The sequence below is a fragment of the Ischnura elegans genome, chromosome 8 (genome assembly GCF_921293095.1).
Source record: "Ischnura elegans chromosome 8, ioIscEleg1.1, whole genome shotgun sequence".
NCBI classification, from domain to species: Eukaryota; Metazoa; Arthropoda; class Insecta; order Odonata; family Coenagrionidae; genus Ischnura; species Ischnura elegans.
Window position 1 is genome coordinate 34,784,746 of NC_060253.1, and position 27,317 is coordinate 34,812,062.

General features: G+C 38.4%; 3 protein-coding genes across 4 annotated transcripts in view; 2 read left to right on the forward strand and 1 right to left on the reverse strand.

Annotated features, from left to right (window-relative positions):
• Positions 1-3,816: 3,816 nt before the first annotated feature.
• Positions 3,817-8,995, forward strand: LOC124164260 (small nuclear ribonucleoprotein F-like). Its single transcript, XM_046541500.1, has 3 exons — positions 3,817-3,959; positions 4,121-4,249; positions 8,666-8,995. The coding sequence occupies exons 1-3, from the start codon at positions 3,957-3,959 to the stop codon at positions 8,795-8,797; spliced, it is 264 nt and encodes an 87-aa protein (XP_046397456.1). The 5' UTR covers positions 3,817-3,956; the 3' UTR covers positions 8,798-8,995.
• A 2,162-nt stretch (positions 8,996-11,157) lies between these two features.
• The window catches only part of LOC124163391 (sphingomyelin phosphodiesterase-like), a 234,130-nt gene continuing 217,970 nt past the window's right edge, over positions 11,158-27,317 (reverse strand). For both annotated transcript variants that reach the window (XM_046540275.1, XM_046540273.1), the window contains 5 exons: positions 16,570-16,761; positions 15,321-15,491; positions 14,126-14,300; positions 13,008-13,198; positions 11,158-12,574 (listed from right to left, as the gene is read on the reverse strand). In XM_046540275.1, the coding sequence (XP_046396231.1) occupies positions 12,430-12,574; positions 13,008-13,198; positions 14,126-14,300; positions 15,321-15,491; positions 16,570-16,761 (874 nt within the window). In that variant the 3' untranslated portion in view covers positions 11,158-12,429. The remainder of the gene's footprint in view (positions 12,575-13,007; positions 13,199-14,125; positions 14,301-15,320; positions 15,492-16,569; positions 16,762-27,317) is intronic.
• Positions 21,327-24,293, forward strand: LOC124163393 (RNA-binding protein lark-like). The gene is made up of 2 exons (XM_046540277.1): positions 21,327-21,419; positions 23,792-24,293. The coding sequence occupies exons 1-2, from the start codon at positions 21,342-21,344 to the stop codon at positions 24,224-24,226; spliced, it is 513 nt and encodes a 170-aa protein (XP_046396233.1). The 5' UTR covers positions 21,327-21,341; the 3' UTR covers positions 24,227-24,293.

A 27,317-nucleotide genomic window follows, 5' to 3' on the forward strand; every position in this document is an offset into this window, starting at 1 on the left:
ATTATCAATGAACGTGGTATGTTATATAAGATTGCTTCAGAACCCAATGAGTGCTTTCTTCACCCAACTGCCTTCTTTTTGGTGGCAATAATGTCATTGTACTAATATTCCCGCTCCTTCATAAACTCCGGCTCACATTCTACGAAGGCAAATGTGATCTCTACTCCTTTCGTCTCTACTTCTACTTCTCCCACTTCTTTCACTTCCATTATTCCCTTCCTCTCCCATGCGACCTTCATGAACAATATCCTGAGTGCGACAAAAATCTCCTGTTCTGTTGGGCTCTGTTAAACCACATGTGAGGCCATGGTGATAATTACACGTTTGAAATATGAAAAATATATTTAAACATCATAGGTAACATTTTCATAACTTAGGATTGGTTAATAATTGAAGAAATCTTCTGAAATTAATCAGCAATGTTTTCTTGCCACCCAGCGTATTCTTAAAGAGCAGACATACTAGTAAAATTGAAACATTCCTTGTTCTATTTCTAACGGAAATACGTAATTAGCCTTGTGTATACTTGCGTTAAAATGCAATAATTATGGTGCTTTTGCGACTAATTTATTATAAAGATTTCCAAAAACATTAGAGAAGAGTCACAGAGGATTACGCGGATAATTAGGAGTTTACTGTGTGTGTATGTCTTTGAGTGTTGAAATTTCAAATTTTATGACAGGTAGATGAATTATTCCCTTTGCAATTATGTTTTGCCTTTGCTGCCTTATCTTGAATTGCCTCTATCTTGAAAGTTCCATTTGGAAAGAAATATTCAATGTTGGCATGTTAAACTTGATTCTTGTCATGCATTAGTGTGCGTTATTGTAATAAGTTGAACCCATGAACCCAAGTGCATTAATACTTGGTGGTATACTGAGCATGATATTTGATTGCAAGTTGAATATTGTAATGTTGGCATCTGATGTTCAAATATTTTCTAGTAATGTTACAATTCAAGAATGTAGAATTGACTTCTGAATGAGATTTATGTATCTATATTTTTAAAAGATTGTCTTAGATATGTTAAAGTGAGGGTGGAATATTTTTCGATTGAGCATAGTTTGTAGCATAGATAATTATTTATTTTTGTAGGAAAAGAATATTAGTGTTTTGGGAATATTAGTGTTTTCCTGTTATGAGCTTTGGTAATTTTGGCTTCCTGACTGGTTCTAAGGAACTTCAAATGCTGTTGGTTTCGTGTGATAGCATTATCACAAGTTATTTTGGAGGTGAATAAATTCAGCCAGTACTGGAAATGTTTTTTTTTATATTTGGGGTTGAACTAATTGTTTTAACATAAAAACCAAACATTTTAATATGAAGACCATTAACTTCACATAATTACGGTAGTATTTATGAATAAGGTGATTTCATTATGCTTTCATTAGGCTGTTGATACTACTAGGAAGGAAGTGTAATTAGAGTTGTGCCTTGCTGTCTCACAAAAGCATCATAATACATAGCTACATCAGGGGTTGGAAATCTATTCTCCTAATGGACAAAATATGCTTTTCATTTTATCGGAAAAGATGATTCTTTTAAGTCAAGTAAGAAATTAATTTTATCATTATTATTTCATTAAAAATGTTTAAAGTTTAACATTATGTAGTTGGTGAAATATGTATTCATAAAAAAGACATTGTACCCTTATGGGAAATCACTTACTGGTATGATAATTATTTATGCTGAATGCTTCAATTTTGTATTTTTTTAAATGCGGATTAATATTTTTTGATTCAATGACAAAGCAGGAGAACGTAACTGTTACCTATTAAAGCTTGATGTAGTCGCAATTGCTTTTGAAGACAATGCCTTAAAATGGACAAGGGTATGAACTGCCTCCATTGCAGTTTCTTATGGGCTTTTCCATTGTGAATCAAAACAAGAGATATTTTTGTATGGGAGATATAGAACCCCATGAGGCATGAGCCTGAATGATTCATGTGTTTTCACTGATCCTGTTTTTAAACTAGCTGATTTTAAGGCATTAGCAAAATATGTTTTAATCTATACTTTAAATCGTGCAAATATATTTTAATGCCGAATATACATTTATTTCCTGTTGACCTGTGAAAATGTCTATTTTAATCATATTCTGGATTTGCATCATCATCTCTATTAGTCAAATGTATTGAAATCATATTTGGCATTGCTAACATTTAAATGTGTTCATGCATAATTTTATATTTAATGCGTTTTCTTATAATTTACTGCTTCTCAGTGACTTTTTGACATTTTTATAATAATGTGCTGTCAGTATTTGTGACGTGACAAAAATGTATTTCACTATAAAAAATAAAACTTCTATATGCAGTTTTGATTTTTATTTATGTAACATATTGCTCATGGTCATTTTTGGGAATCTTTGTGCTTGTTAACAAGGAATTGAGGAAGAGGAATCAAGTTGCAAATGAATAATTCATCACAGATATTTGATCAATGAAAGGCTGAAAAATGAAAAAAAAAATTATCAAAGAAGAAGTGATTTAAGTGTGAGCGAGAGAGCATAATGTCTCAAAAGCTACAGACTGCCAAAAGAAATTTTAATTCGCTAATACTGAATTCTCTCCTGTCTTTGCTTTCATTTATTATTGTCAAAGTTGTTATTGTGGTTTGAAAAGAAAATGAAAAAAGAAAATACTTAACTGAAAAAAATATAAAATTGTTCAAAAGAAACCTAAAAAAATGATACAGTAACGACAAAAAAAAAGCTTATAAAATGAACAAAGGCATACTAATGCAACAAAAAAATGATAAAATTGTGAAAAATAATCAAAAAATTGTATTTTTGGTATTGTCATGTTTTGGGCCAATCAGGGCTGTTCCCGGCTTCTGATGTCAGCTCGGTTTAGTCTTCTTAATTTTAGAGTGCTTTTGCACGTGCTCACTAGAAGCCTGTCTTTCTAATTCTCCTTCACCAACACTGGAAAGGTTATACTCCTCCCTTTACACTTTTATTGTCATTATTGTCTCGCATATCCACTTTGAATACAATCATCGCCGCTGAAGACATGGTATATATACTCACCAGCAGCCAGTGGCGGATACAGATGGGGGGCGCGTGCCCCCCCCTTGCGGGTCCGCCTGTATTGCCGAATATTGCAAAACCACAATTGTAACTTTTTTATATCATAAGATGGCATTGTCTTTTACATGTTTATAATCACTTTAAATAAAATTTTCATATACTTTGCCTGTGACTTGATCATCTCTTATTACGATAAAAGTAAGGAAAACTCAAGATATGTTGCGCCCCCCCCTTGAGTTTTCCCACTGCCAGCAGCTGGACCATCCACAGGTATATAACCTGGTCACATTTGAGGATTGATGATGATTTGGTGACCACTTTTACTGTATATAGAATTTTTCTGCTCAAATTTCTCAAAGCACATGCAGGCAATTGGTAGCATCACTTCCGATTACCTATGCATTGGAAGAACCTCTGAGATGATATATAATTTACAATTTCAAATGAGCTATGGGAACTGGCCATGCTAGAGTTAAAAAAACTACTTAACTCAAAGAAAATTTCTCAAAACTGAAAGAGAATGTATAGAGGCACCAAAGTGCAGCATGTGAATAGACACATGCTCTCCAAAATATATGCGAGGAATAAAATGTACTAATATGCAGCGGAAATCTTGTTAAATATACTATATAGAAGGAAGGCTGGGAAGCGAATAAAGAGAAATAACTACAACAGCTGTTACTAGTCCAAAATTTTCTACCCATCTTTTAGGAAGGTGTTCGGATGTTTAAAGTTCAAATACCCCGCCTATTAATCGCATCGCGCCTCGCGCGCCTCGTCTAGCTGAATTACGAAATTCGTTCAAGATCCATGCGTGCTCCCATATACTAAGCGGCTAGTATGAAAACGTATTTCACGATTGGATGATTACTGCGTGTATACTTTGTGTCTCGGTGGTTTCTGTAAAAATTAGTGTAATTTGAAAATGGTTAGTATTTACAATGACAAACGTGGATATTAGTATTCACCTGATGTTCCTATCTTCCTGTTCTCTTCACATGCAACGTCATTTCAGTTATGTCATTTGATAGTTGAAATGATTTCTTTACTAGATAAGTAGGACTAATATTTATCTTTGTTCTATTGTAGGCAACAGTTCCTATTAATCCTAAGCCGTTCCTAAATAGTCTTACTGGGAAGCCAGTGATGATTAAGCTGAAATGGGGTCATGAGTATAAAGGGTATTTGGTTTCAGTTGATGGTTACATGAACATGCAGGTGAGTGTGTTGGCCTGTAATTTTCAAGCGGTCATCCGATTAAGGTAATAGTTAATAATAATTGTATAGTAGCGTTAATGTTATTAAATTGTCCAGAGAAGTTTTGAATCAAATGGCACTATATAAAGGAAACTATTCTATGGAAAATGAAACAAAAGAAAAGGGCAAAATATTTTGACATTGTAATCTAGTTAACTCTTTCACCGTCTCCCACCTATACTTACGACTCCTGTGAACTATTTCTTGAAGAAGATTGAATGAAAGCGAATGTCGGTATGTTTAATTACGTGATCACGTGACATCTGCAGCTCCACGGATCACAGCATCAGCATTCGAGTCTTCGAATATCATTGTTGTCGACTAAGTCAGAATGAAAGCAGCATTTTATTTTTAGGGATGACGATATTATGCCTTGCTCCACAGTCCATGACGTTGAGCATCAATTAAGTCACCATTTGAGATCTTCCTCACCATAGCGTAGTCAAGATTTTGGATCATCTAGAACTTATTCAATACTCAGCTGCTGTTTGGTCTAGAGGAGTTTAAAATTAAAAATGTAGTTAGCTATATGGATGTACTAAATGTCTGTAGGTAGCCTTCAAAATTTTATGAAGGTAGGGTGGGTGGTAAACAATTGTGTTGAACATAGGGCTAATGAACTTAAATTCCGGGGTTCAAAGAGCTAGTGAAGATAACTCTAACTAAACACCCTGTGGTGAGCGGTGGCTCAGAATGGGGCAGTTTGACTATGCATCTCGACTATGCAACATTCATTCTCCCAATTGATTTTTCTAGGACGAGATCTAACTTGACCTTTACAAACCAACCGTCAATGTTGAAGCAATGAGTGATTATCATGCTCCTCTGAAGCACGCATTGTGATGGGTCACTGAAATGGATTTAAGTCAATTGTGCTGAACCTGCTGAGGTGTCCCTCACGCAAGCCTTGTAACGCTTATTCATACGTGTACTCCCCTATCAAATCTTGTGGAGAATTCTATCATGGTAACTTCACAGTGGAGAGAGGATACTTTAATAGCCAATCGTGTGTATGGTTGAGTGCCAGTGGTGTGAGGAGTCTTTTCTTTCTGTTGGAAGTTTCGTCATACTTAACGATTCATTTTATCTATCTCCTCATTAGTTCAGCTAATTGGTGGTGGGGTAAATATGAAACTTAGACCTGTTGGCTTGAGCCAGTCATTTACTTGATTTTAATTAAGAATATTTCTTTTGTTGCTGGAAATGTGCTTTTTCTCTTAGATTCACATTGATTTTAGTATTCATGTGGTATCCTAATTATTTCAGATTCCACATTTACAGTAAACTCCCGATTTTCCAGGCTAATCCCTATTGGAAAAAATCAATGGGAAAAAATTCAATTGAAATGTTCCATTGAAAAGTGACAAATTTCAATGGAACAGTTCAATTGAAAACTTTTCAATGGAACAGTTCAAATGAAAATTTTTACAATTGAAAAAAAAATCCATTGAAATTTGTCACTTTTCAATGGAACAGTTCAATTGAAAAAATTACAAATACATTAATGCATCCAATATGGTAAACTTATTATTAGGTAGAATATACTTAACATCTAAATTTCACGAATCCCGAATTCTGAATAAATAAAACATGTGAACAAAAATTAAAGTTGAAATATTTTTAGAAGCAGTGTCATGAAAACTTTAATTGGGCTTTTCCACATCTTACATCACTTCTCACAATCATGAATAGTTATCGAAAATCTGTATAGTTTTGCCATGATTATCAGAACAACAACTATACCATGAGAGCCACATCTTTTACCAGTTCAAACAACGTTGAATAGTTGTCGAAAAGAAGACGTTTTTCCGCGATTAGCGATAACAACTTCACCAACAAATATCTCACACGTCTTTATCTAAGAAAGGCTTCTTTAAAATACTGATAAATATACTTCTGGTTTGACATGAAGCCAACATAACTTGTTTTTCACAACAGAAACATGTCACTCATGTTTATACAAGAACACGGGAATTTCACTTCACACAAACAAACCTGCGTGATACACACTATTCCGACAATGCTAGTAGTTTTTTGTCGGCGACGTAACGCACGTAAGCATAATTAAGTTATATAAATATGCTTACATTTTAAACACAAACGTTAGTATAACCAGTCAAAAAACTGAAGGCAAACGATACAATACTAAATGAACACACAACAGCACAACAATCACATCAAGACTTCCACTATATATCACGGAAGAAACACACGAATGACCTAAAACAACGCTGTGGGGATCAAGCACAGGTTAAATAACAACAATACTAAATAGTCTTTTCTCCACAAGCAAAAAATTAACCACAACTGACCACAACCCAGTCAACCATGTGCACGTAAACATATGAATAACGGTATAACGGTATTTTTGATTTCAATTGAGTATTTGAGATTTCAATGGAGTATTTGAGATTTCAATAGGATGTTTGGGAATTCCATTGAAAATTTGAGAATCCAATGGAATACTTGAAAATTCAATTGTATCTTTTCTTCGAATTCCATTAAATTTCCTAATATTCAATGGAATATTCGTATTTTCAGTTGTAAATTTGAAAATTCAATGGAATTTTTGGATATTCCATTGAAAACAAGGAAATTCCATTGAAAATTGGCATTTTCAATTGATTTCAATTGGAATTTTCAATGGAATCGGCTGATTTTTCCAATAGGGATAATGGGAAGAGGTGGCATGAATAATTGTAAAACATGGATAATCCAAACTTTAAGTTTTATTTCTTATAATATTCATAATTTGCACAAATAAAACAATATATGTATTATTATTATTTATGCATTGTCTGTTGTATTAGATTGCTTCAAGGACTCATTGAGAACTCTCTTTAACTGACCTCAGATCTTTTTAGTGGTGGTATGTTAGGCTCAGGTAAGCAGTGGAATAAAAAGGGTGAGAGATTGCGTGATCAACGAATTATATTTGGGACTTCACCTTGTTACATCACACAACGTCAACTGACGACCACCATTTTGGTGCGGGAAAAAAGCGCTAGAAGAAACAAACAAGAATCAAAATTAATTCCCGGCACTGCTAGCATATAAAGAAAAACAACTGCCAACACTACACTTCTGACATATGTTAACACGATAATGTCATTGTATTTGTTTCTCACTGCTCCATCTTCTGCAGTAAAATTTCTACACAAGCAAGCACCTGGCTGTCTCTTGCAATTTCTACTCCTTTTGTCTCTGCTTCAACATCTCTGACTGCCTTCACTTCCATTAATCCCCTCCCGTTTGACCATATCTGTTCGTGGCGTAAACAATACCCTGAGTGTGATGAAAATCTACAGTTCCCTTGGGTTGTGTTCAACTACATGTGAGGCCATGGCAATAAATGTACATGTGCGATATGAAAAATACTTTTAAAGATCATGGATAACATATTCCTAATTTACGATTGGTTAGTTATTGAAGAAATCTTCCAAAATAAATGAAGGGTTTTTTTTCTGCAGCTTATCATCTCCTGTAATACTAAAGCAGATGTCCAAGTAAACTTGACATATTCCATGTGAGCAAGTAAAGAAAACAGTTTGTTTTAGGAAAGGAAAAATTAAGGCTTATTACATATGGATGCACACGGTCCTCACTCCATGCTACGTGCACGGATAAGGTTCCTTTGACGTTAATGGAAGCGTACACATGATTGGGGACCGTCCGCACGTGGCGGAGCCATCTGCATGGCCCCTCCACCCCGTGGATCATCCGCATGTGTATGGGTCACAGAGGCAGGTTTGTGCGTACACATGAACGCAGATGGCTGATGCAGACCAAGCAGATCTGTCAGTAGAATTAGAGCGAGCTCTGAGATAACAGTGCGAGTGGGTCTTTTCGCTATGGATAGTCTAATTGGTACTGGGAAAATAATTTTAAAAATTATATCATTCTGCACGTAGTTCAAATAATATGGTCACTAAAGCATCTTTATATGGCACTATTCTTTTGTTTTTTCTAACCTGGTATAGAGCAATAGCTTGAATTGCAATTGGCATTATGACGTTCTTCTATCTTGGCAAGCTCCACATAGCTGACATTGTGCCAGATGCGACGGATTTCGTCTGCGCCCATATGAACAATGGCGACCGCTCTCCACACCCCGCGTGCATAGCGTGGACCGCCCACATCCATGTGAAATGGGCCTAGTGGAAATAATAAACCTTGTGTGTCTTTGCATTAAAATATGATAATATCCTCCTATTCTTGCATCCGATTTTATTTTTATGCAACGATTGCTGAAAACATTGAAGGAGGGTGAAACCCATGCACAGTTAATGTGCAACATGGTTAATCGGGAGTTTACTATTACTCAATTCTGGTCATTTAGTGAGTGATATTTTTGACCGTGGCCATGTATATTTTTAGCTAGCCAATGCTGAAGAGCATATTGACGGAAACTGCACGGGCAACCTTGGAGAAGTCCTAATTCGCTGTAACAATATTCTCTACATCCGTGGTGTTGAGGAGGAAGATGAAGAGGGTGAGACCAAGGATTGAGTGAAGGTTGTGGACTAATCTTCATTATTTAAAGGAATATTTTGGGAATCCTTCAGCTGGTTTTCGTAGTTTCCATAGTATTGCGCAAATGAGGTATTTGGGAAGCAATAAGAAATTTTATTTTGTTACAGTTAGTGACATCACTGAAATTTTATTTTGATTTTACTTTATGCTGTAACCACTATCCTTTGTTTTCTTTTTCTTGTATTTTATTTCTCATTAAATTTATGTGTAAAATACTTTCTTATTTTTTTTAAGATCTGGGAAGAAGTTTTTAAGTTTTATTTTTCAAAAGTGTAAGTTAACTAACACTTTAGACTAAAGTAAATTATTTGGGACATAACATGCATCTTGTGGGCTGAAGAACTGACTGGTTGGTCACTCTGTATTTTTGAATTTTGCCTAAAATTCTGATGACATCACAGATTCAGCCATGGGCATTGTTACGAAGTTCAATTAGCCAGTGCCCACAACCTGCGAGCATTGTAGAAAAATACCCCCATTAAAATAATTTTTCATAATTTCTATCAGGTATTATTAAGTAAAAGGTACTGTAATTACAGTTTATCAAGGGTTAAATAACAAATTTTTTCATTATGGATATGAGCTATATCACCCCCACTTTATGGCAAAATCCCTGCCAGTTTATTGTCATGGGTTTTCTGGTGGTTAAGGTAGGTTTATGGTAGTGATGGGCATTGTGCAAGTGAGTCAGTTCAAATGTGCGACTCAACAGATCGAGCTGTGAGGCAAGAGAGTCTTATTTGGTGAGTCGCAACTCCCTCTGTGCACACTGTGCACTGGAGTTGTGCAGAGCGAGTCAGACAACCGGTGCTCACGACACCCTTCACACACAATGTGTGTGCTGGAGTTGTGAGCGGTGGCAGTCGGGCTCCATGCACACATGACTCCCTCCGCACACACTATGGGCTGAAATTGTGCCAGGCAAAGTCAGACTCCCAGCGCTCACGACTCCCTCAGCGCATGCGTGTTGGAGTCGTGGGCAGTGGAAGGTGAACTCCGTACGCACACGACTCCTTCCACTTATATCCTCTGTTGAGGCTCATCGGGCGCTTGGCGGGTCAAAGGGAGCACATGGCACTTTTCGTGGGTAGACAAAACGGTTTATGAGTAGGACAAGAATCGCATTTGACGGCGCATTTGAAGAGAGAATCTGAACTCTTTCCACCCTTATGGGGTGTTGCATTCACTGAAACTATTATTTAAAATTTCGGATCCAGATCCGCAAATTTGGATCTGATGTATCCGATGAAGGGCAATATCCGCGGATATTTGGATCCGAGGTATCCGATCTGACCATCCCTAAAAAAAAGCATATATGTACGTATTTCATGTAGTGAATTTTTATTTCATTTACATAGCGGTGAAAATTAAATTCATTTTGTTATTGGCACATATAATGAAATATAACTATATTGAAAAATGGAGTGGCAGATAAAAAAGATAGTTACCCCGGTGCAATTGGTCTCCTCAGCAGAAACATCGTGCGCAGATGCCACAAGGGAAAAAATTTTAGGGGAGATGAAGCCCCCAATTTCGTGCACCCAGGTATTGTGCCTGTTATTCAGCACTATTTACTTAACACTTAAGCTGCGTGAATACATGGTTTTAGCTTTGAGCCTGTGTGGGAGAGAACCAAAAAATATTTTTCCCTCTAGCCTGGCCAAGTGTCTCATGTAGAGTGAAGCCTTATAATCCCTAATACCATGGGGCAACCCTTCTTTCTTTAGGTCAGGGAAGTGAGAGCATCGAACCATGGTCAGTAGTGGAGTTATGTATTAAAATGTGAAAATTATCATTTGTCATTTACATTTTATCATGCAGCTCTAATTTTGTGGAAATTCTTTTCTGGCTTATTTTATTGAGAAGGGGGGTTGCGTGCTCATTTTTATGGCAATATCAATATTACTGCATATTATATCATTCTCTTTTTTGTATGTTCTCAATCCCATTTTGTTTGGGAAAGTGCAGTGAAAGTGTTACCTTTTGTTCCTTGAATTCTGGCTTTCACTGAAAGGAGACACCCAGAGATCTCTTGAAGCTTGGTGCAGTACTCGCTTTTGGGGTCTTTTCCCTGTGTCAGAGGTGCTCAGAACATTTTAGGGGCCCTTTGGGAACTCTGTGAAAGTGGAGGACTTGAGTTACCCCAGTTCGGAGAAAGTGGTAGTGAAAGGTATTTTAGGTATTTTGTCCAGGAAATCATCTTGCCTACAAAAACCCTGTGCTACCCTCTTTTTATGTGAGGAATATGAGAAAATAATTCTGTTTTACAAAACACAAATTATTATTTTTAAAATAAAATATATTTACAATATTTTAATGTACATTTTGAGTTTTTAAAAATTTTATGGCAACAAATAGTCATAAAAATATATAGTCAACAGCCAATCAACTGGCATCATAATTTTATTTGCTGGCAAACAGCTTTCTCATTCCTTCGTAGTGAGATGAGTTTCTTGTGAATGTTCACTCAGAAACTATGAGCTCTTCACACCATAGTGACCTACACCTCATTGGGAAAAGATTTTGTTTCTCGTTTATTTTTACCCCTTGGAAAGCATTTCATATTTACAAAGTACATACAACAAATACTGGAGTGAAAGAATTCACTCATTCATTTCCATGCTTTGGGGTTATCGTAATGATATTCACTCATTTTAAGCGCAACAGTAATGTGCAAAATTAACAAAAATATGAAATCAACTCAGTGCTAATAACAGGTTAATGATATGGGTTAAAACATACATTTTTTTCTCTTTATCAGAGGTTCTTGAAAGCTCTACAATTAGCTCTTGACCCTCTGTTAAGATAATTGTTTTATTAATGACTATAGAAAAAATAGTATCTAAGTAAATAATTCTTTGGTTGTAGCAGGACACAAATAAGGATCTAGGTGCTGAAGAATGTGTTATCCACCTCACCATGGTTGTGTTTTCCATAGCTTAAATAAATAGATAACTTTCATTCTTCTTCTGGTCCAATGTGTTTTTCTTTGGTTGAGAGTAGTTACCTTGCTTCACCAAGTCTTGCATTCATTCTGGGCCCAGAGTCATAAGTATATCCCCCTATCTTCTCCAACAGACAGTTCCAAACCCAGCTTTGTAAAGGTATCATACCTACCTTATCTTAGATCTTTGGCATAATCTATGCTTTGAACATGAGGCTATGTTTTTACAGTGCCCTAAATTTTGTTTTTCCTGTCTGAAGGATATTCACCATTAACACACTTTTACATAGCTTGGTATTTCTGTGTGTGCACTAAACTACAAGTAGGTATGTTGTCTGCATGAAGGACAAAACAGACACCTACTTTTCTTTTCATAGGAGATATAGTGGGAATATTTGTGCATTTCTCTGTCTTGTGAAGAAAACAGCCTTGTATCTTGCACATAAATTTTGCTCTCTTACCATCATAAATTTTTCAAAATAATACCTTTTGCAGTAGATGTTCCCTGAGTCTTTGTGTAATTGGCAACAGTCTGTCTCTGGGAATATCACAAAATATGTATGGGATTATTTCCAGCCCAGGAATGTGGCAAGTGAACTTAAAACTGAACGCATCAAGCATTCTTCTTCTCATGCTGTGCTTTGAACAATAATCTATCCTAGAACTACCATGTTTGCATTCTTGCTTTGATAAGATCACAGTGAGACTGATCTCCATAATCCATTGTCAGAAATCCACAAAGTATTTCCTCTTTGCACTTTTTGTCACAACCTTTGGCCAGGGCACTGTCACCGTTCTTCACATAATATCTGCAAGAGAAGAAGTGTGTTAGAGAATCATGAAAGAGAGGTAGAAGAATAGGATATTAGAGGCGTTTCTTTCCTTATGGAAAAATTACACTTCATCATGCTAAGTACCTCTGATTTTAGAGGAATAAGGCCTGAAAAGCCCAGAAGATTGGGTGCTGTAAATGTTAATGTACGTAAACTTTTTTCTAAAATGCTTCAAACATGCACTTGATGAAATACATTTAAGTTGGAGTGGATTTCATGTGACATAGTAAAGCACTAATTTAAGTAATTTTGAGTCTTTATATCATTGAGATAAGGCTAGTAGTATCCACTTTTAATTTTGATGAATGTAGACTTTTATTTTAGGTCTGTTCAGCATTCAGATACCTCGAAAGCTGAATGTAGTCAAAGTATTGTTGATATGGATTGGTTAAACATCTCTTAAACATACCCATACATGCGTTGAAATAGAGCTTCATCTTCAACCATGCGAAGGGTATGTTGATACAAATCATTTGGAGACAAAGATGCCACTCCAAAATCTTTCGTTGCTAAAATTGATCTGTACCAACGAGGACTTTGAGTTGGATTCTGGTTGGCTTCAGTGAGGTTGAATATCCATGTCTCATGGTCCACCAAATTCTGCAATGGAAAAATGTGAGAATGAATTTAAATTCATTGAAGAAATGACTCAATGCCAAATATGTATTTAATGCCCAGACAGCACACGTGGTATAATCAATTTGAATTCCACTGGTAATCCTTGGAAATTCGGTGATGGAAACGTTATGGATCAAATTGGATTCCGGACGGAATCCACGTGGATCCATCCATAATTGTCAGGGTGTCCAGCGACCGGGGAAACTGGAATTGTGCGTGAATTTTTTAGTCCATGGAATTTTGCATGGATTATTGATGAATTTTTGCTCCAACCAGTAATTTCAAAATATTTTCTCTCAAATTCATTTCGCATAAAATTTTGCCAGTCCAACACCCATTTTCTGGGCTAAAATTTGTCTGTCATAATTTTAAGTGCAGCACCTAGTAGAGTAGAATTTTTACAGCCGCATTGAAACATGGAATGTCAGACTAGAAAACAGAATCGAAATTTCTAGCACTCATGACTCAAGTAAGATTAAAAAAACATGAAGAATAGAATTCCAGGCGATGTCACCATCTATTTATGAGGTCGAAGCAGCATCCTGGCTTGCATTGAATAAATTTAAATTTCAAATACAATGTGTGTGCTAGCTAACCTATACCTTGTCCTTGTAAATTAATAAATATAATATTATTTAAAAGTATTTAAGTGATTTGCTGCACACCCTGTAGAATCCATGGAAAATTCAATCCATGGAGTGAATTCAAATGGATTCCATGGCACATTTCCATGGTAGTTAGGATGGAAATTTCTAAATGAAATCATTGATAATCTTCGTAAGTAAATTGTACTTGCAGTATTAAAATCTCTCGTTAGTCATAGTATTTACTTAAAAATGGATTAAATTTGTTATAATACCATGAAATATCTATGCATGCATGGTTCATAACTATAGTAGATGTATTTACCCAAGTATCTCTATCCACATAAAATATTTTGTAGTTCGGGTTAAGGTCTGTGTACGTAGAGACACTGCCGCCAATCCATGATGTAGATGAAGGGTGTCCGGCCTGGTCGAAGCCTACTTTGTATTCTTCATAGTGGGTATGCCCATAAAACTGGGTTATGATAATTTCTCGGTACCTGTAGTGAGAAAAATGGAAATGTAATAAATTGGTGAATACTATTCTATCATGCTATTTACTTGGTAATTTTTGAATTTGAAACAAGTATACACTTCAGTATTCAAATCCAACTTTTAATTAGAAGGAATAAATACTTATATTATCCTCTGAATATCTACCCACCATATTATTTTGTACTTACCTAGTCTCCCACTTGTACAAGAAATGTCAGTTCCGTAACTTTACAGGAAACATTAAAATACCTTGTGGCAATATTTACACCGGTTCTTTAGGGAATCTTTTTTATTTGACTCATCTGACTGGTATCAGAGCCTCTGTGTCGTGTTTTGCTTATGTGAATTGATAGAAATACGATATACATACTCGTATATCAATGCCTGGAGCAATAATGCAGAGGTTATAGTTAAAATGTGGTCCTTCATTATGACGAGTGGTGTTGCTAGCTTAGCTCTGTAACTTGCTCAAGCTCTGAGGCAAATTCTCCTGCAGTAAATGAAACTTAATATTTTGCACATTTAAGGATACCAAATGTCAATTCTCATAGTGTTTGGCAAATATGAAGTTTTGTCTTTGGCGGGGAAATTTTAATTAATCCTCCACATTTATATTGCTTTACAGGGGCACAACTAGGAATTAAGGCTAGGGGGGATTTTAGGTGCTACTAATACTGGGGGGTATTGATTACTTCCAGGGTAAGCAGAAGGTGTGGGGGCCTTCCCCCTAGAAAAAATGAAGATAAATGGTTCAAAATGGTGAATTTTACCACTTTCTGAGGGATATTTTATTAATCCTTAAACTTTTCCATAAGAAATATTAATCCAATCAAGCAAAATGGATTAAACTTAAACATTTCTCTGAGCTCTGGGGGGTGTTTTATCCCCCAAAAACCCCCCCTCGTTGCACCACTGTTGCTTTAAGTATATTTTGATGATTGACTAGGGAAATATATCTTTGAATGGGGTTATAAACTTTTCTGAAAATGTCCTTCAAAAAGACCAGTTTTCTAGGAGTGACTCACCTATTCACAATGCGCATGAACTCACGACTCCAAACAGACCAGCAATCAACATATCCAGGGGGTAAGTGGCCAAGGATGTGAACCTTTTGCCCCTTACTCTCAGCATCTTGTAGCTCATTAATCATCCACTTAAGCATACCAGAGGGATCTACATGGTCATATATCTGCCACCTATTGAAAGGCAAGAGGAAAAGCAATGTTCATGTATTTGTGAAATGCCATTTGATTTTTGTACTCTGGGTACAGAAATGTTGCACCCAGTAATAATAATAAAAATATATTATTGAAATTTCATATATTAATATGCAGGTATTTTATATAATATATTGTATATTAATATGTGGATTTTTAAATTCATAAATCAAGTAATGATATTTACGATACACTTTATCGAATAAACTGCATTTAAATCGTATTCCTCCCGGGTGCACATACTCTCTTGTAAAGAATATAAACATGTTTACAGTTATATAATTCACTCAGAATAATGGACAGCAATCTCTAAACAATTCACCAACTTTGTGAGAGGATATTATTATTGAATATTCATTAGACCCATTTAAATATTTTTATTGGCTTAGTACAATTAATTTTGTCTGACTGAGGATTGAAGCTTTTTGTACCAAAAACTGTTAGATTATTTGAAGATGTTCATTTTTTGTGATGCATACATAACATGAATATTATTTGAATTTCTAGTAGCATGAGAGTGAATTTCTTTGTTAGCATGAAATTGTTGAAAATGTATTTTCTTCAATTTGGATTCCTCAATGTGAATTATCTTTTTATTTGCGTAGCGATATAACATATTTAGACGTCAACTGTTTGCTGACCTTGTTCCCCCAGTGGCATAGTCGTATTTAGGATCTTTTCATTTGGCTACCAAGAGTACAAACCATCAGTGCCTCTCCCCCCTTTTAATTTAGTTTAATTTAAGTATAAATGATTATGAAGCGTCTAAATGAATATGAAATATAAATTTTTTAGAACTTTAGCTTTTCTTCTTAGTATCTTGGGTGTTTAAAGTTTATATTTTATATTATGTTGTTTGTGTTTTCAACGCTACTTTTACACCTCTTGGAAATTGTGTGTGAGCACCTCAGCACCCACTGTAAGCATACCAATGCCCCTGTAATTCAGGATAATATACTACAGGTAGGGAAAATGGAAATGCATGGCAAATATCACTAAATAAGCTAATATTACAATTTCTTTAGAGAAATTTTATCAAGTATTTATTTGTACTTACCAGTTCAGAGTGTAACAAAGATTGGAGTTGATGGCTATGATTCGCAGCCCTGGCTTTGGTGTTACTGAGTAGTATCCTCCCTTTCGAACCGTCACCAAGGCCTCTTCTGGAAGCCATTTGCTCCATGCCTTTGCTGCTGCCTCATAGAGCCAGGCTGTGCTCAAATCTCGGGATATACCAACAGGGCTGAAACTGTATCAAAACCATCATTATCATAAGTATTCAAGCAGTATATAGTGTGAACCTTGGTTTTTACCCTGTGGCAATGATATTAGGAGGAAATTTTATGTTTGAGTGTGATTAGAAGGCGTTTATTAGGAAGAGATTTAACTGGCAGGTTGGCATGTATAAGTGGAGGTAGAGCTCGCCCCAGACTAAGCCACAGGTATGAGAATTTCTCATATTCTGTGTGAGGCACCTCACAATTGGAGAATTTAGCTTGAAAATTTCAAAGGCGTTGCCTGGAATATGAACCTGGGACTCTCAGATTAGTAGCCCAATACTTTACCCACTGGGTCACCACTCTACTCATTTTTTTGTTGAAATGGGTTACTTTTGTCACAAAAAATTAAATACTATATGTTCACAATCACATGATAAGAGGAAAGAGTTTTATCTGATAATATGTGAATTTGTTTTCTAGTTTTCAACAGTGGAAAAATCTTTATTTTTAGGAAGAGTTGAAGAAAGAATCAGTTCTGGTTGTTTCTTCCTCGTACTACTATGTACTTGAAATTCATGATGTAGGTACCCCAATTTTGGCAAAAAAACTCTGAATATTGCAGATGTTACTCCAAATCATGAAAAAAAAATCGTTGATATAATTGTGAAATTCCACAAATGAACCTTCAAGTTATGGGAAATTGACCATATATGTGAAAAATATTATAATGAAAATGTAGGAATGGGAATTTCAACGAAGAACAGATGAGAGATTTTTTGGGGGAAGCTATGGACAGTGGTAGATTAAGGGACTACCCTCATGTAATTCCTGGAAAAAAGGTGATAATATTTAAGGTGGCTTAAAATAAAAGTTTTTATTTCACCAGTTAAAAAAAACGTTTGAAAATAATATGAATATCAATCCAGGGACGCAGCTAGGAAGTAAAGCTAGGGGGGGGGGGGGGTTTGAAGCAACTAAAACAGGCCGGACTGGGCAGGGGGGCAACTAGGAATCAAGGATGGGGGGGTTTAGGTGCAACTAATACCGGGGTGTGTGGGGGTATTGAATACCCACCAGGATAATCGGTAGGTGCGAGATTAATATATTGCGGAATTTTAAGATACATGGTTCAAAATGATGAGTTTCACGGCTTTCGTACGAATATTTTATTAATCCTTACACTATTCTTTTAGTAATATCAATCAAATTAAGTAAAATGGAGTAAAATTAAAAATTTCTCTGAGCTCTGGGCGGGGTTTTATCCCCCTAAACTCCACCCTCGCTGCGCCACTGGGTCTGGGGGGTATAGAAAACCCGCCAAGGTAAGCGAGAGGTGCGGGGACCCTCACCCAGAAATTTTTTGAGATAAATGGTTCCAAATGGTTTGGGTCCAAACGTTTTACGGCTGTGTGAATTGTTGGATATGTTTTGTTTGTGAGTCATCCGTTCCCCTAATATTCGTTACAAAATTTTTCACATTAAAATATTTTTATAAAAAAAAAATCTCTGAGCTCCAGGGCCCCTTCCCCCAGAACCCCTCCCTCGCTGCACCACTGTATCCATCTACCATTAGTCTCGTGTAATATATTTTGATGTATGCTGCGTGTACGGCGGTGAAATATACATTAAACAGTGCACTGCCTTGAGGAAAAATTCCCCTCGACCGGCAATGGAACCGCGGACCTTTGGCTTTCCACAGACCACTATGCTATCCAAATTCCTGATTTCCCATGGCAATTGTAACGAAGCTCACGGTCGGGGGCAGTCAGGGGTGATTGGGCGCCCTCTTTACCAAGGAATGCTGCTACCGAGGAATCCTTCCCCGAAAAATTTTGGAAATTGCACGTCTGGAAATGGATTTTGATGCTATCCTGGCTCTTAAAATACTAGTTTAAAGTTAATAAAAAATACAATGAAAAGTGAGAATTTCAATGCATATTAAATTTAATTATGCATTGCGGTCCTGTTAAATATTTAGTGAAATTGCTCCTTGAAACTAATCGGAAATCTAAAAAAAACTGTAAAATAATCTTTTCTAATGACCCTATCAAAAAAGCATCAGGTTCTCTTTTATATTCTGACGCCTCTTTTTTTATTTTTATGTAACCTTTTTTACTCTGAATATTCTGTAAGTAAATCATGTAATGAAAACGTAGAATTTAGTAATAGCAAAAAAACTAGTCCAAGTAATCTAAGTATTTTTTTAATTACATCTTTCATATACGCTTCACGATAGACGCGAGCGTTGTGGGGGCCCCCCTAAGATCGGGGTCCACGGCGATTGCCGACCATCAGATGTGGCCAGACCGCCCCTGCTTGTGGTACTAGATGTTAGGCCCTCGAGGTCCATGAAGGATGGCTACGCGAGGGAGAAGAACTTCAATGAAGCCACAGCCAGTTGAGAGTCTCAATACTGCAGGGGCGCAGCTAGGAATTAAGGCTGGGGGGGGTTAGGTGCAACTATTACCGGGATGTGTGGGGGTATGGACTACCCACCAGGATAAGCACCAGGTAAGTACGATATTAATAAATTGCGGGAATTTAAGATAAATCGTTCAAAATGGTGAGTTTTTCGACTTTCTGAGGGATATTTTATTAATCCTTACACTATTCTATTAAGTAAAATGGATTAAATTTAAAAATTTCTCTGAGCTCTGGGGGGGGGGGGGTTTAACCCCCTCGCTGCGCCTCTGCAATACTGCGCTAAAGCCGCACGTAGCGGCATATGTGATAAGTATTTCGAAGTCTGCGGCGTGTACGGCGGTGAAATATGCAAGAATTGCCATGCGAAAAAAATGTCATTTACCTTTCAAATGCATCGTAAGTCTCGGCGTGGGCGGATTTAGAGGGGTAGGCACGTGCCCCCCCCCCCCCCCCCCAGACGCTTAAAAATAGACAATTTTTTAAATACTGTTATCATTACGTTCGTATTGTTTTGTGTATTACGGTGCCTCAATCATTTCATTTCATATTGTAGCGGAGGATTCATCCATGACAACGGGGTTTATTTATTTTAACGACGGAGATATTAGAGAAAATAGAGGATTGAGGAGATTGTGTTTTGAGAACGAAGTGAGAGTTAATGTGTACGACTTCTACTGAAATAAAGGTGTTAAGTGTTCCGGAAATAAGAACAGTTGCTTTTTGTATTGGAACCCTCGCACGTAACAACTGGTGTCAGAAGGGGACGAAACATAAATTATAGTGTTTGTTTTTTTTGTATGAAGCACGACTTATTTTCAATCGAAGTAGGAGCATGGCTTCAAAGGCAGCTAAGTTAAGTGAGTTGAAAGTGGCGGATTTGAAGCGCGAGTTGGCGGAACGTGACATGGAGACTAGCGGGACGAAAGCAGTCCTTCAGTTGCGACTTCGTGAGGCGCTTCAGGCCGAAGGCGTGGACCCCGAGGATTTCTCCTTCGAGATAGAAGTCAGCGCGCATGAATTCACGCATTTCCTCACTGTATTTAAAGAAGAGCGTGCCGAGTATTCCAGAACTTTGAAAGAAATTGCCAGTACTATTCGCTCGATCAAAGACGAACTGCTGGCGAAGATCTCTGAAGTAAAATGTGGGTTGGAAGACGACGTCAGAGAATTAAAGGACAAGCTTGAAAATGACGTTAGCGGAGTAAAAGATGAGCTGGAAGCAGATGTCAACGAGATGAAGGAAGAACTGAAATACGTCACTTCGGAAGTACAAGGCGTGCAGGAGAGATTAAGGAACGTAAAAGAAGATTTAAAAATGGTAGAAGTCGACGTAGAGAAGCGTATTGAAGATCGTCTGAAAACTCTCGCTCAAGAATTGACGCAAACGGGCACTGTTGGAGTATTATCAGGACTAGCTTCTAGTATCAAGGCCGTGCGTGTAAAAGCACCTACATACGACGGCAAGATTCCTTGGTCTACTTACTTCAAACAGTTTGAAGCCGCGGCCAACGCCAACGGGTGGACGAAGGAAGACAGAGCAACGGGCTTGATTGTGGCGCTGCAAGGAGACGCTTTGAACATTCTTCAAGCGATGCCTGACCATGAACACAGGAACTACGAGTGTCTGGTGGGCCGACTTGAAATGAGGTACGGTGACAAACACCTTCAACAAGTCTACCACTGCCAATTGCTCACTAGACGTCAAAACCGTGGCGAGACACTACAGGAATTTGAAGCGGACATCGCGCGACTCGTTTTCTTGGCTTATCCCTCGGCGCCCAGGGAATTTATTGAGCGATTGTCAGCAGAGTCTTTCGTGGTTGGTGTGGCTGATCCGGAACTGCAGAGAGCTCTACGCTTAATGCACCCAAAAACTTTGGACGACGCACTAGCCCGAGCCTTGGAATTCCAAGCGGCAACCGAAACTTCAAAAATCCTAACTCATGTCCGAAGCACGAGCGAAGAAGAATCTCTCGAAGATAGGATCGAAAGGATCGTCTCAAAATTTTTACGAAGGACAGGACAACCCACAAAAAGAGATATACGCTGTTGGGATTGCGGGGAGCTTGGACATGTCCGTAGTCGCTGCCAAAATAGTACGATGCGGCAGGGTCGCTTTCTCGATAGACGCCATTGCCAGAGCAGAGAAGATCGACGGACTACGCATCTTACTAAAATTTCAAAAATGGGTGACGAGATCCGTACTGGGAGCACTCCCCCTAAAACTAAAATTTTCGTGGGCGGTCTCCCTGAAGACGCCAAGGCCAGTGGCGGCTCGTGAGTCAAATGCTAGGGGGGGCGCACTCCACCGGGGGGGGGGGTCATAATTTTTTAATATTTCGTGTATTTTATTAAGTTTTTACGGCAATCTAGGAATTAAATTCCTTGATGCCATACGTTCCGTTTTTTTCAACAAAAATACCTAGTTTTCCTAATAAAGCTTGATTAATAAATACTAAATGCAGTAGACTCTCGGTCATACGGATCGGCTTAGTCCGGACTCTCGATGATACTGATCAATGATCTTGAAGAATAAAAATATATTTGCTGCGATATTTTGCAAATACAAACGAAAACACGTAACTTTAGGTTTTAGCGTCTACATTCTTCGTGCGGATATGCCCGCAATACACTTCTGTTGTTCGTTTTGCAATCATAAGGCGTTATTTGTCAAATCTATTCAACATTTGCAATGACTTAGGTAGCAATGACACTTGTAACACCTGAGGAGGGAGGAGAGTGTCACTGACTTCCACTAGGCAACAAACACTACTAGAATGCGCGCGCTTTGCTATTGCAGATGTAAACTTTGATGGCGGTGTTCGCGTTGCTTCTTGAATACAGTATGATTTAAAATCAACAATTAAACATTTCTTACACATTTTTAACAAAATATGAAATACTCACAGGCCTTTAGTTATATTGCAAAAGTCCATCCTTCTTTCATTTTGTCCAGCGAAGTGATCAATTACACGTTCGTTGAAATCAGCGCTGGACAACAATTTCTTTCTGATTGAACACATGGCATGGGCACTAGTCTATAAATAAACAAGGGACGACACAAAATAGGCCGACGAAAAATACGACCAAAAAGAACAAGGTGCCTGGACACAGAATTGGGACAATTTTTCCCTATATTTCCCTTAAAAAAAAGAGCACTGTTGATTAATTCAAATTTGTCTTCTTGAATGTACACACAGCACTAAGAAACTTCGTAATCGGCAATTGCGCACAATTAACTCCTCGAAAATGATGTCTGAACTCATTTCACTCCGTTCTTTCCGAGAGTCTTGCCGTTACTATCAGGACGACTCAAGGGAGATAGAAGTCGTGGTCCACTAATGCTGATTCAGCTGAGGGACGAATTTAAGGTCAGCAAAGGCATTCAAGCAAACAAAGGACGTCACGGACCATCTCCTTGAGTCTAAGATTCATATGTGGTAAACACACGAGACGCCAACGGGTCGCATTTGGATTAACTGTGTCTTCGAAATCATTGCCATGATATAATAGAAAATAAGTTCTAGATCGTAAAAGAAGACGACTCGACTGAGCCACAGATGGGAGCTGTAAGGATTTCCGCACTGATATGAACTCTTCGAGGCCACTTAAATCAGACAGAAGTGGGCATTTTCCATCAGACAGCTACCGCTCTGCCGCTGGGGAATTAGGTGAACATGAACTAATACAACAAGGACGGCTAGAAAAATGATGAACCTACACACAAAAGGTGCATTGTACGCGGCACTTCATGACATTAATTGAATGACTCTATTTAAAGTCGCGCTTAACGATTTAAATCATATTTAATCCTTCACCCTATCACGCACGCAACTATTTCTTAAATTATAAATCAGTGGGGAATGTTAACTGATTTTTCCTAATACTGCAGGTCTTTTGATAAATTTATCTGAAAAATAGGTACCGCATTTCTAATCATCGGGAAGATATGAATACATTGTTAAGGCCTAAATATTATAATATTAATTTCCCCAAGGTTCTTGAAATTCGTAATCATAACAGAACTGTGTCAAATACTCGAGAATAGTTTTCCTTCGTCAGTACGGCCTTTAACTGGTTGGATTTTACGTGTTCCGGAATTCAAATACCAAAAAACGCAAGCATAATGGAATAATTTATTTACTGTAGCAATACCTACAAGTAATTAAAAATTAAAACCGTATAACTACACCCAGTACAGTGACCATTCTGATTCCGTAGGTCCCTTTTCTGTGGCAGCACCAAGTAGACGCCAGATTATACGCCCGCCGTCCTGCGTAGCGATGTCAACTCACACGTCGCTCTGCGCATTCTCGGACGACGTCCCAAGACTTCCATAAGACACAAGGTTAGACGCGTCATAGCACCAGCGGCCCCCACCACTACCTCTCTCCATATAACTGCATGGGGATGGATTGGGACGTTCTGGCCAGCGCCCCACGGCTACAAATACGAACTTCTCGCGCTATTTCTTTTTGTGTTTTTCCAACACTTTCGATGTATGGGACTGAAAAAACGCATTGATTAATCAGATGTATAATTATAAATTAATGGATATTTTTTTTTTTTACTTTTTCAAATATTTGGGAGGGGCGGCGTCCGAGAGTCCTTATGGGCAAACCGCCACTGGCCAAGGCACAAGATCTGAGGGCCCTTTTTGAGCGGTATGGAACTGTTACCGAGTGTGACATTTTAAACAGGTATGGCTTTGTGCACATGAAGACTGATGAGATGGCCGGCCGTGCCATAGAGGCCCTGAACAATGCTGAATTTATGGGTGTCCAGATTAGCGTTGAGCAATCTTCTAGTAAGAAGAGTGGTCGTGGTAGAGGCTTTGGTCCAATGATGAGAGGTAGAGGAGGACCAATGAGAGGGATGAGAATGGGAAGAGCCCCACCTCCGTACATGATGAGGGACGGTCGTGGGGACTATGACAGACGAGGACCAGGAATGGATGGCAGGGGCCCTGGAATGGACAGGATTGGACTGCCACCTCCACCATCAATGAGGAATGGATACTATGACAGTTATGACAGAGGCTATGATGGCTACTACACTGCCCGAACCTGAGCGCCGCACATACCCTGACATGCTCCACAAACCCCTAGAGGAAAGGCGAAGGTAGTCCATTACAATCGATTGGCACTTTACGAAGGTGGTAATGCAAGAGTTGAGGAGGATCAAGAGGTGAACGCACGTTGGCGGCCGAACAACATGTTCAAGGCATGGGTAAGAACTGTTCCGGGACGAAACAGCCTTGAGGAGGGGGCAGTGTAGCGGAGGATTCATCCATGACAACGGGGTTTATTTATTTTAACGACGGAGATATTAGAGAAAATAGAGGATTGAGGAGATTGTGTTTTGAGAACGAAGTGAGAGTTAATGTGTACGACTTCTACTGAAATAAAGGTGTTAAGTGTTCCGGAAATAAGAACAGTTGCTTTTTGTATTGGAACCCTCGCACGTAACAACATTAATAACTTTCACTTTAAAACAAAGAGAATATTCCGTACAGTAGATAATTGTTGTATATTTTCTTTAATCTCAAGTTGATAGCCTGTCAGACCCTAGGACCCCCCCATCAGGAAAAAATCCTGGATCCGCCCCTGAGCCTCGGTACGATTGCCACGGGAGATCGGGAATGTGGATAGCATAGTGGTCTGCGATGTGGCCCGGAAAGTCAAGTGTCCGTGGTTCGATTCCTGGTCCAGGGGTATTTTTTCTCATGGCAATTCATGTACACTAGTCGCATGTTTATCAGTCCACAGAGGGAGTATCAGTGGTAGGTACTGTCATACATACTCCCATTTCCAGTTGTGACTCGACTCTCGTAACTAAATTCCGAGATTTTTCAACTCTTCCTAACCGTCAACTGTGTTTGAGCCTCGGGTCAAACCCTTCATTATTACAACTCTCTCAATTTTCATCTCCTCCTGCGTGCTGGAAATGGTTGCTGATTACTGGGTAGCGGCGGTGGCTGTAACAGCCATAGAACTTCTAAAAAGACTGTTTTTTGCCCTTTAAGTTCTGTACGTTAATGTCGGCCTTCATGGCGGACGGGTCGAGGTAGTCAGAAGTAGACCCTCATTAGATCCTTCTCGCTCGCTCGCGTCTTAATCCACACCATGGATGAAGGAGCTCCTCCTTCCATGCCCGCACCCTTCGGGGGCGCCCTCCTCGGCAGGAGGGGAAACGACCCGAACTGACCGCGATCATCAGTTCATTTAGCTGATTAGAAACTTTTCATTAAGCGTCAAATCAATCATCTCACGATATAACGAGCGTCTTTTATCGACTCTCTCCCGAATCTAATTCATTTTTTTAGTTATTGAGTTTTTAAGTATCGCGTAGGAAATAGGCCTATCAGAATTGGCAATGCCGCTGAATAGACAGCGGGATGGGTAATTAAAAAGCTTTAACGCCGTTTCCAATGATATTTTGTACTCATTTAATGTCATCAGATAAATAAATGAGAGAATGATTGTTTCCTTGCAGGTGGACAGGAATAATTTCTTATAAATATGATATGCATTAAACAGTTTCTATGTAATAAGTTTAGTTTATCTCATAACGTGGTGTTTTAATTTTAAGGCGGTGGCTCCTGTAAGGAATTTGTTAATGTAAAAAAAGAGATGACTCCCAGACAATATCGCTGTCATTCAACCTTAGCAGCACGCTCCCACTGTCGGAAATTATAAATTATATAGTTCGTATTCTACGAATCCTTTCCTTTAGGCTCGAGGGCGTACCCAGGATCAAAACTAGCTTGGGGGGGCAAACCATGGTTGTTTAAGTTGTAGGTAAGATTTAAGCATGGAAAAGGTGAATGAAATCAACATTTTAAGGAAACTGTAACACCTCTTTATTAGTTTTTAAAGTTATTAGCTTGAAAAAATATTATTTTCCTTTAAGACATTTGCGATTTTTGCCACTAGGGGCGGGGGGGGGGGGGGGGGGGGGCAGCTGCCTCCTGTCCCTCGCTGGGTGCGCCCATGTTCAGGCTACAATCTTGGCGCGTTGGAAAGGCTAGCGCGTTCCTATGACCTAGTGCTGCACTGGCGGAATTAATTTTCAGTTACTTCCGGTAGGGTCACCCATGTCAGATAGGTCGAAGGTTAGGAGTCTGGCGAAAGGTAATCAACGTGATGGTGTAGTGAAAAACAAAGTTGGAATGGAAGCGGGGAGCTCTACCAAATGTCTCTTCCCTGAAACAAGGAGTAAAATCAAATGGACTTCGATAACTCATTGAATGCGACCCGCCCGCAAAGGGCGGATGTCTTCCCCGACAGCGAGGTCGGCAAGGTCCTCAAGGTCGTCAACATATGAAACTCTTACAGAGACTTATCATCATTAGCGGCATCCAAGAAAGAAGATGGAGAAGAATGTAGCAATGTTTGTAGGGACCTGGAATTTGAGGACAATAATGAGGGCGGGGAAGCTCGAAAATAAGAAAAGGGAAATAGAGTTAGGGAGAATAGATATTTTTGACTATGTGAAGTGAGGTGGAAGTATAATGGAGCCTACTGGAGTGATGGGTACAGTGTTATACAGTGGCAGGGAGGAAAATCAAGTTATTATTTCACCAGCTTAAAAACCAATGTTTGAAAATTATTGATGAATATCTAGAAGCCACTTGTCAACGCAAATCAGACCTCGACGCATTATCGCTGTAAGGTAGTGCATACCACCAAGGGGAGGCGGAGAGTAATGAACCGTATTATAAACAATGATCTATAGTAATAAACAACGACCAGAGAGTAATAAACAATGACCTGCTATTCAATCTTTCCATAATTCATGCGTATGACAGAATTTGTTTTCGAGTTTCTCGGATAGATTTTTCGTCCTAGACTTGATGTCCCGTCGAACGTGAAACGTTACATGTAAGGAAGCGTAACATGTCCGTATAGTACTAAGGGTAATAATAGTATTAAGGGTAAAGTCTGACGCAGGATCCACTATGTCATTAAGCACGCCTTCATAGAAGGAAGTGAGGAAGATTCTAATTGAGAACTTTATCATCCACTCTTCTCGAATAAAAATGTTTCCTAATTCGATTTCTTGTTCATATTGATTAATCTCAATTTTCCAGGCTATTTATCTTTTCCTTGAGATATCTAAGCAAAGGCGGATTTAAGGGGGGGGGGGGGAGCACAGGGAC

Excerpts from the sequence above, each read along its gene's own strand:
- LOC124164260 (XM_046541500.1), top strand. Across the intron at positions 4,250-8,665 it reads ATGGTTACATGAACATGCAG|CTAGCCAATGCTGAAGAGCA; the intron begins GTGAGTGTGTTG and ends GTATATTTTTAG.
- LOC124163393 (XM_046540277.1), top strand. The coding sequence starts at position 21,342 with ATGGGTGACGAGATCCGTACTGGGAGCACTCCCCCTAAAACTAAAATT. Across the intron at positions 21,420-23,791 it reads GTCTCCCTGAAGACGCCAAG|GCACAAGATCTGAGGGCCCT; the intron begins GCCAGTGGCGGC and ends CCACTGGCCAAG.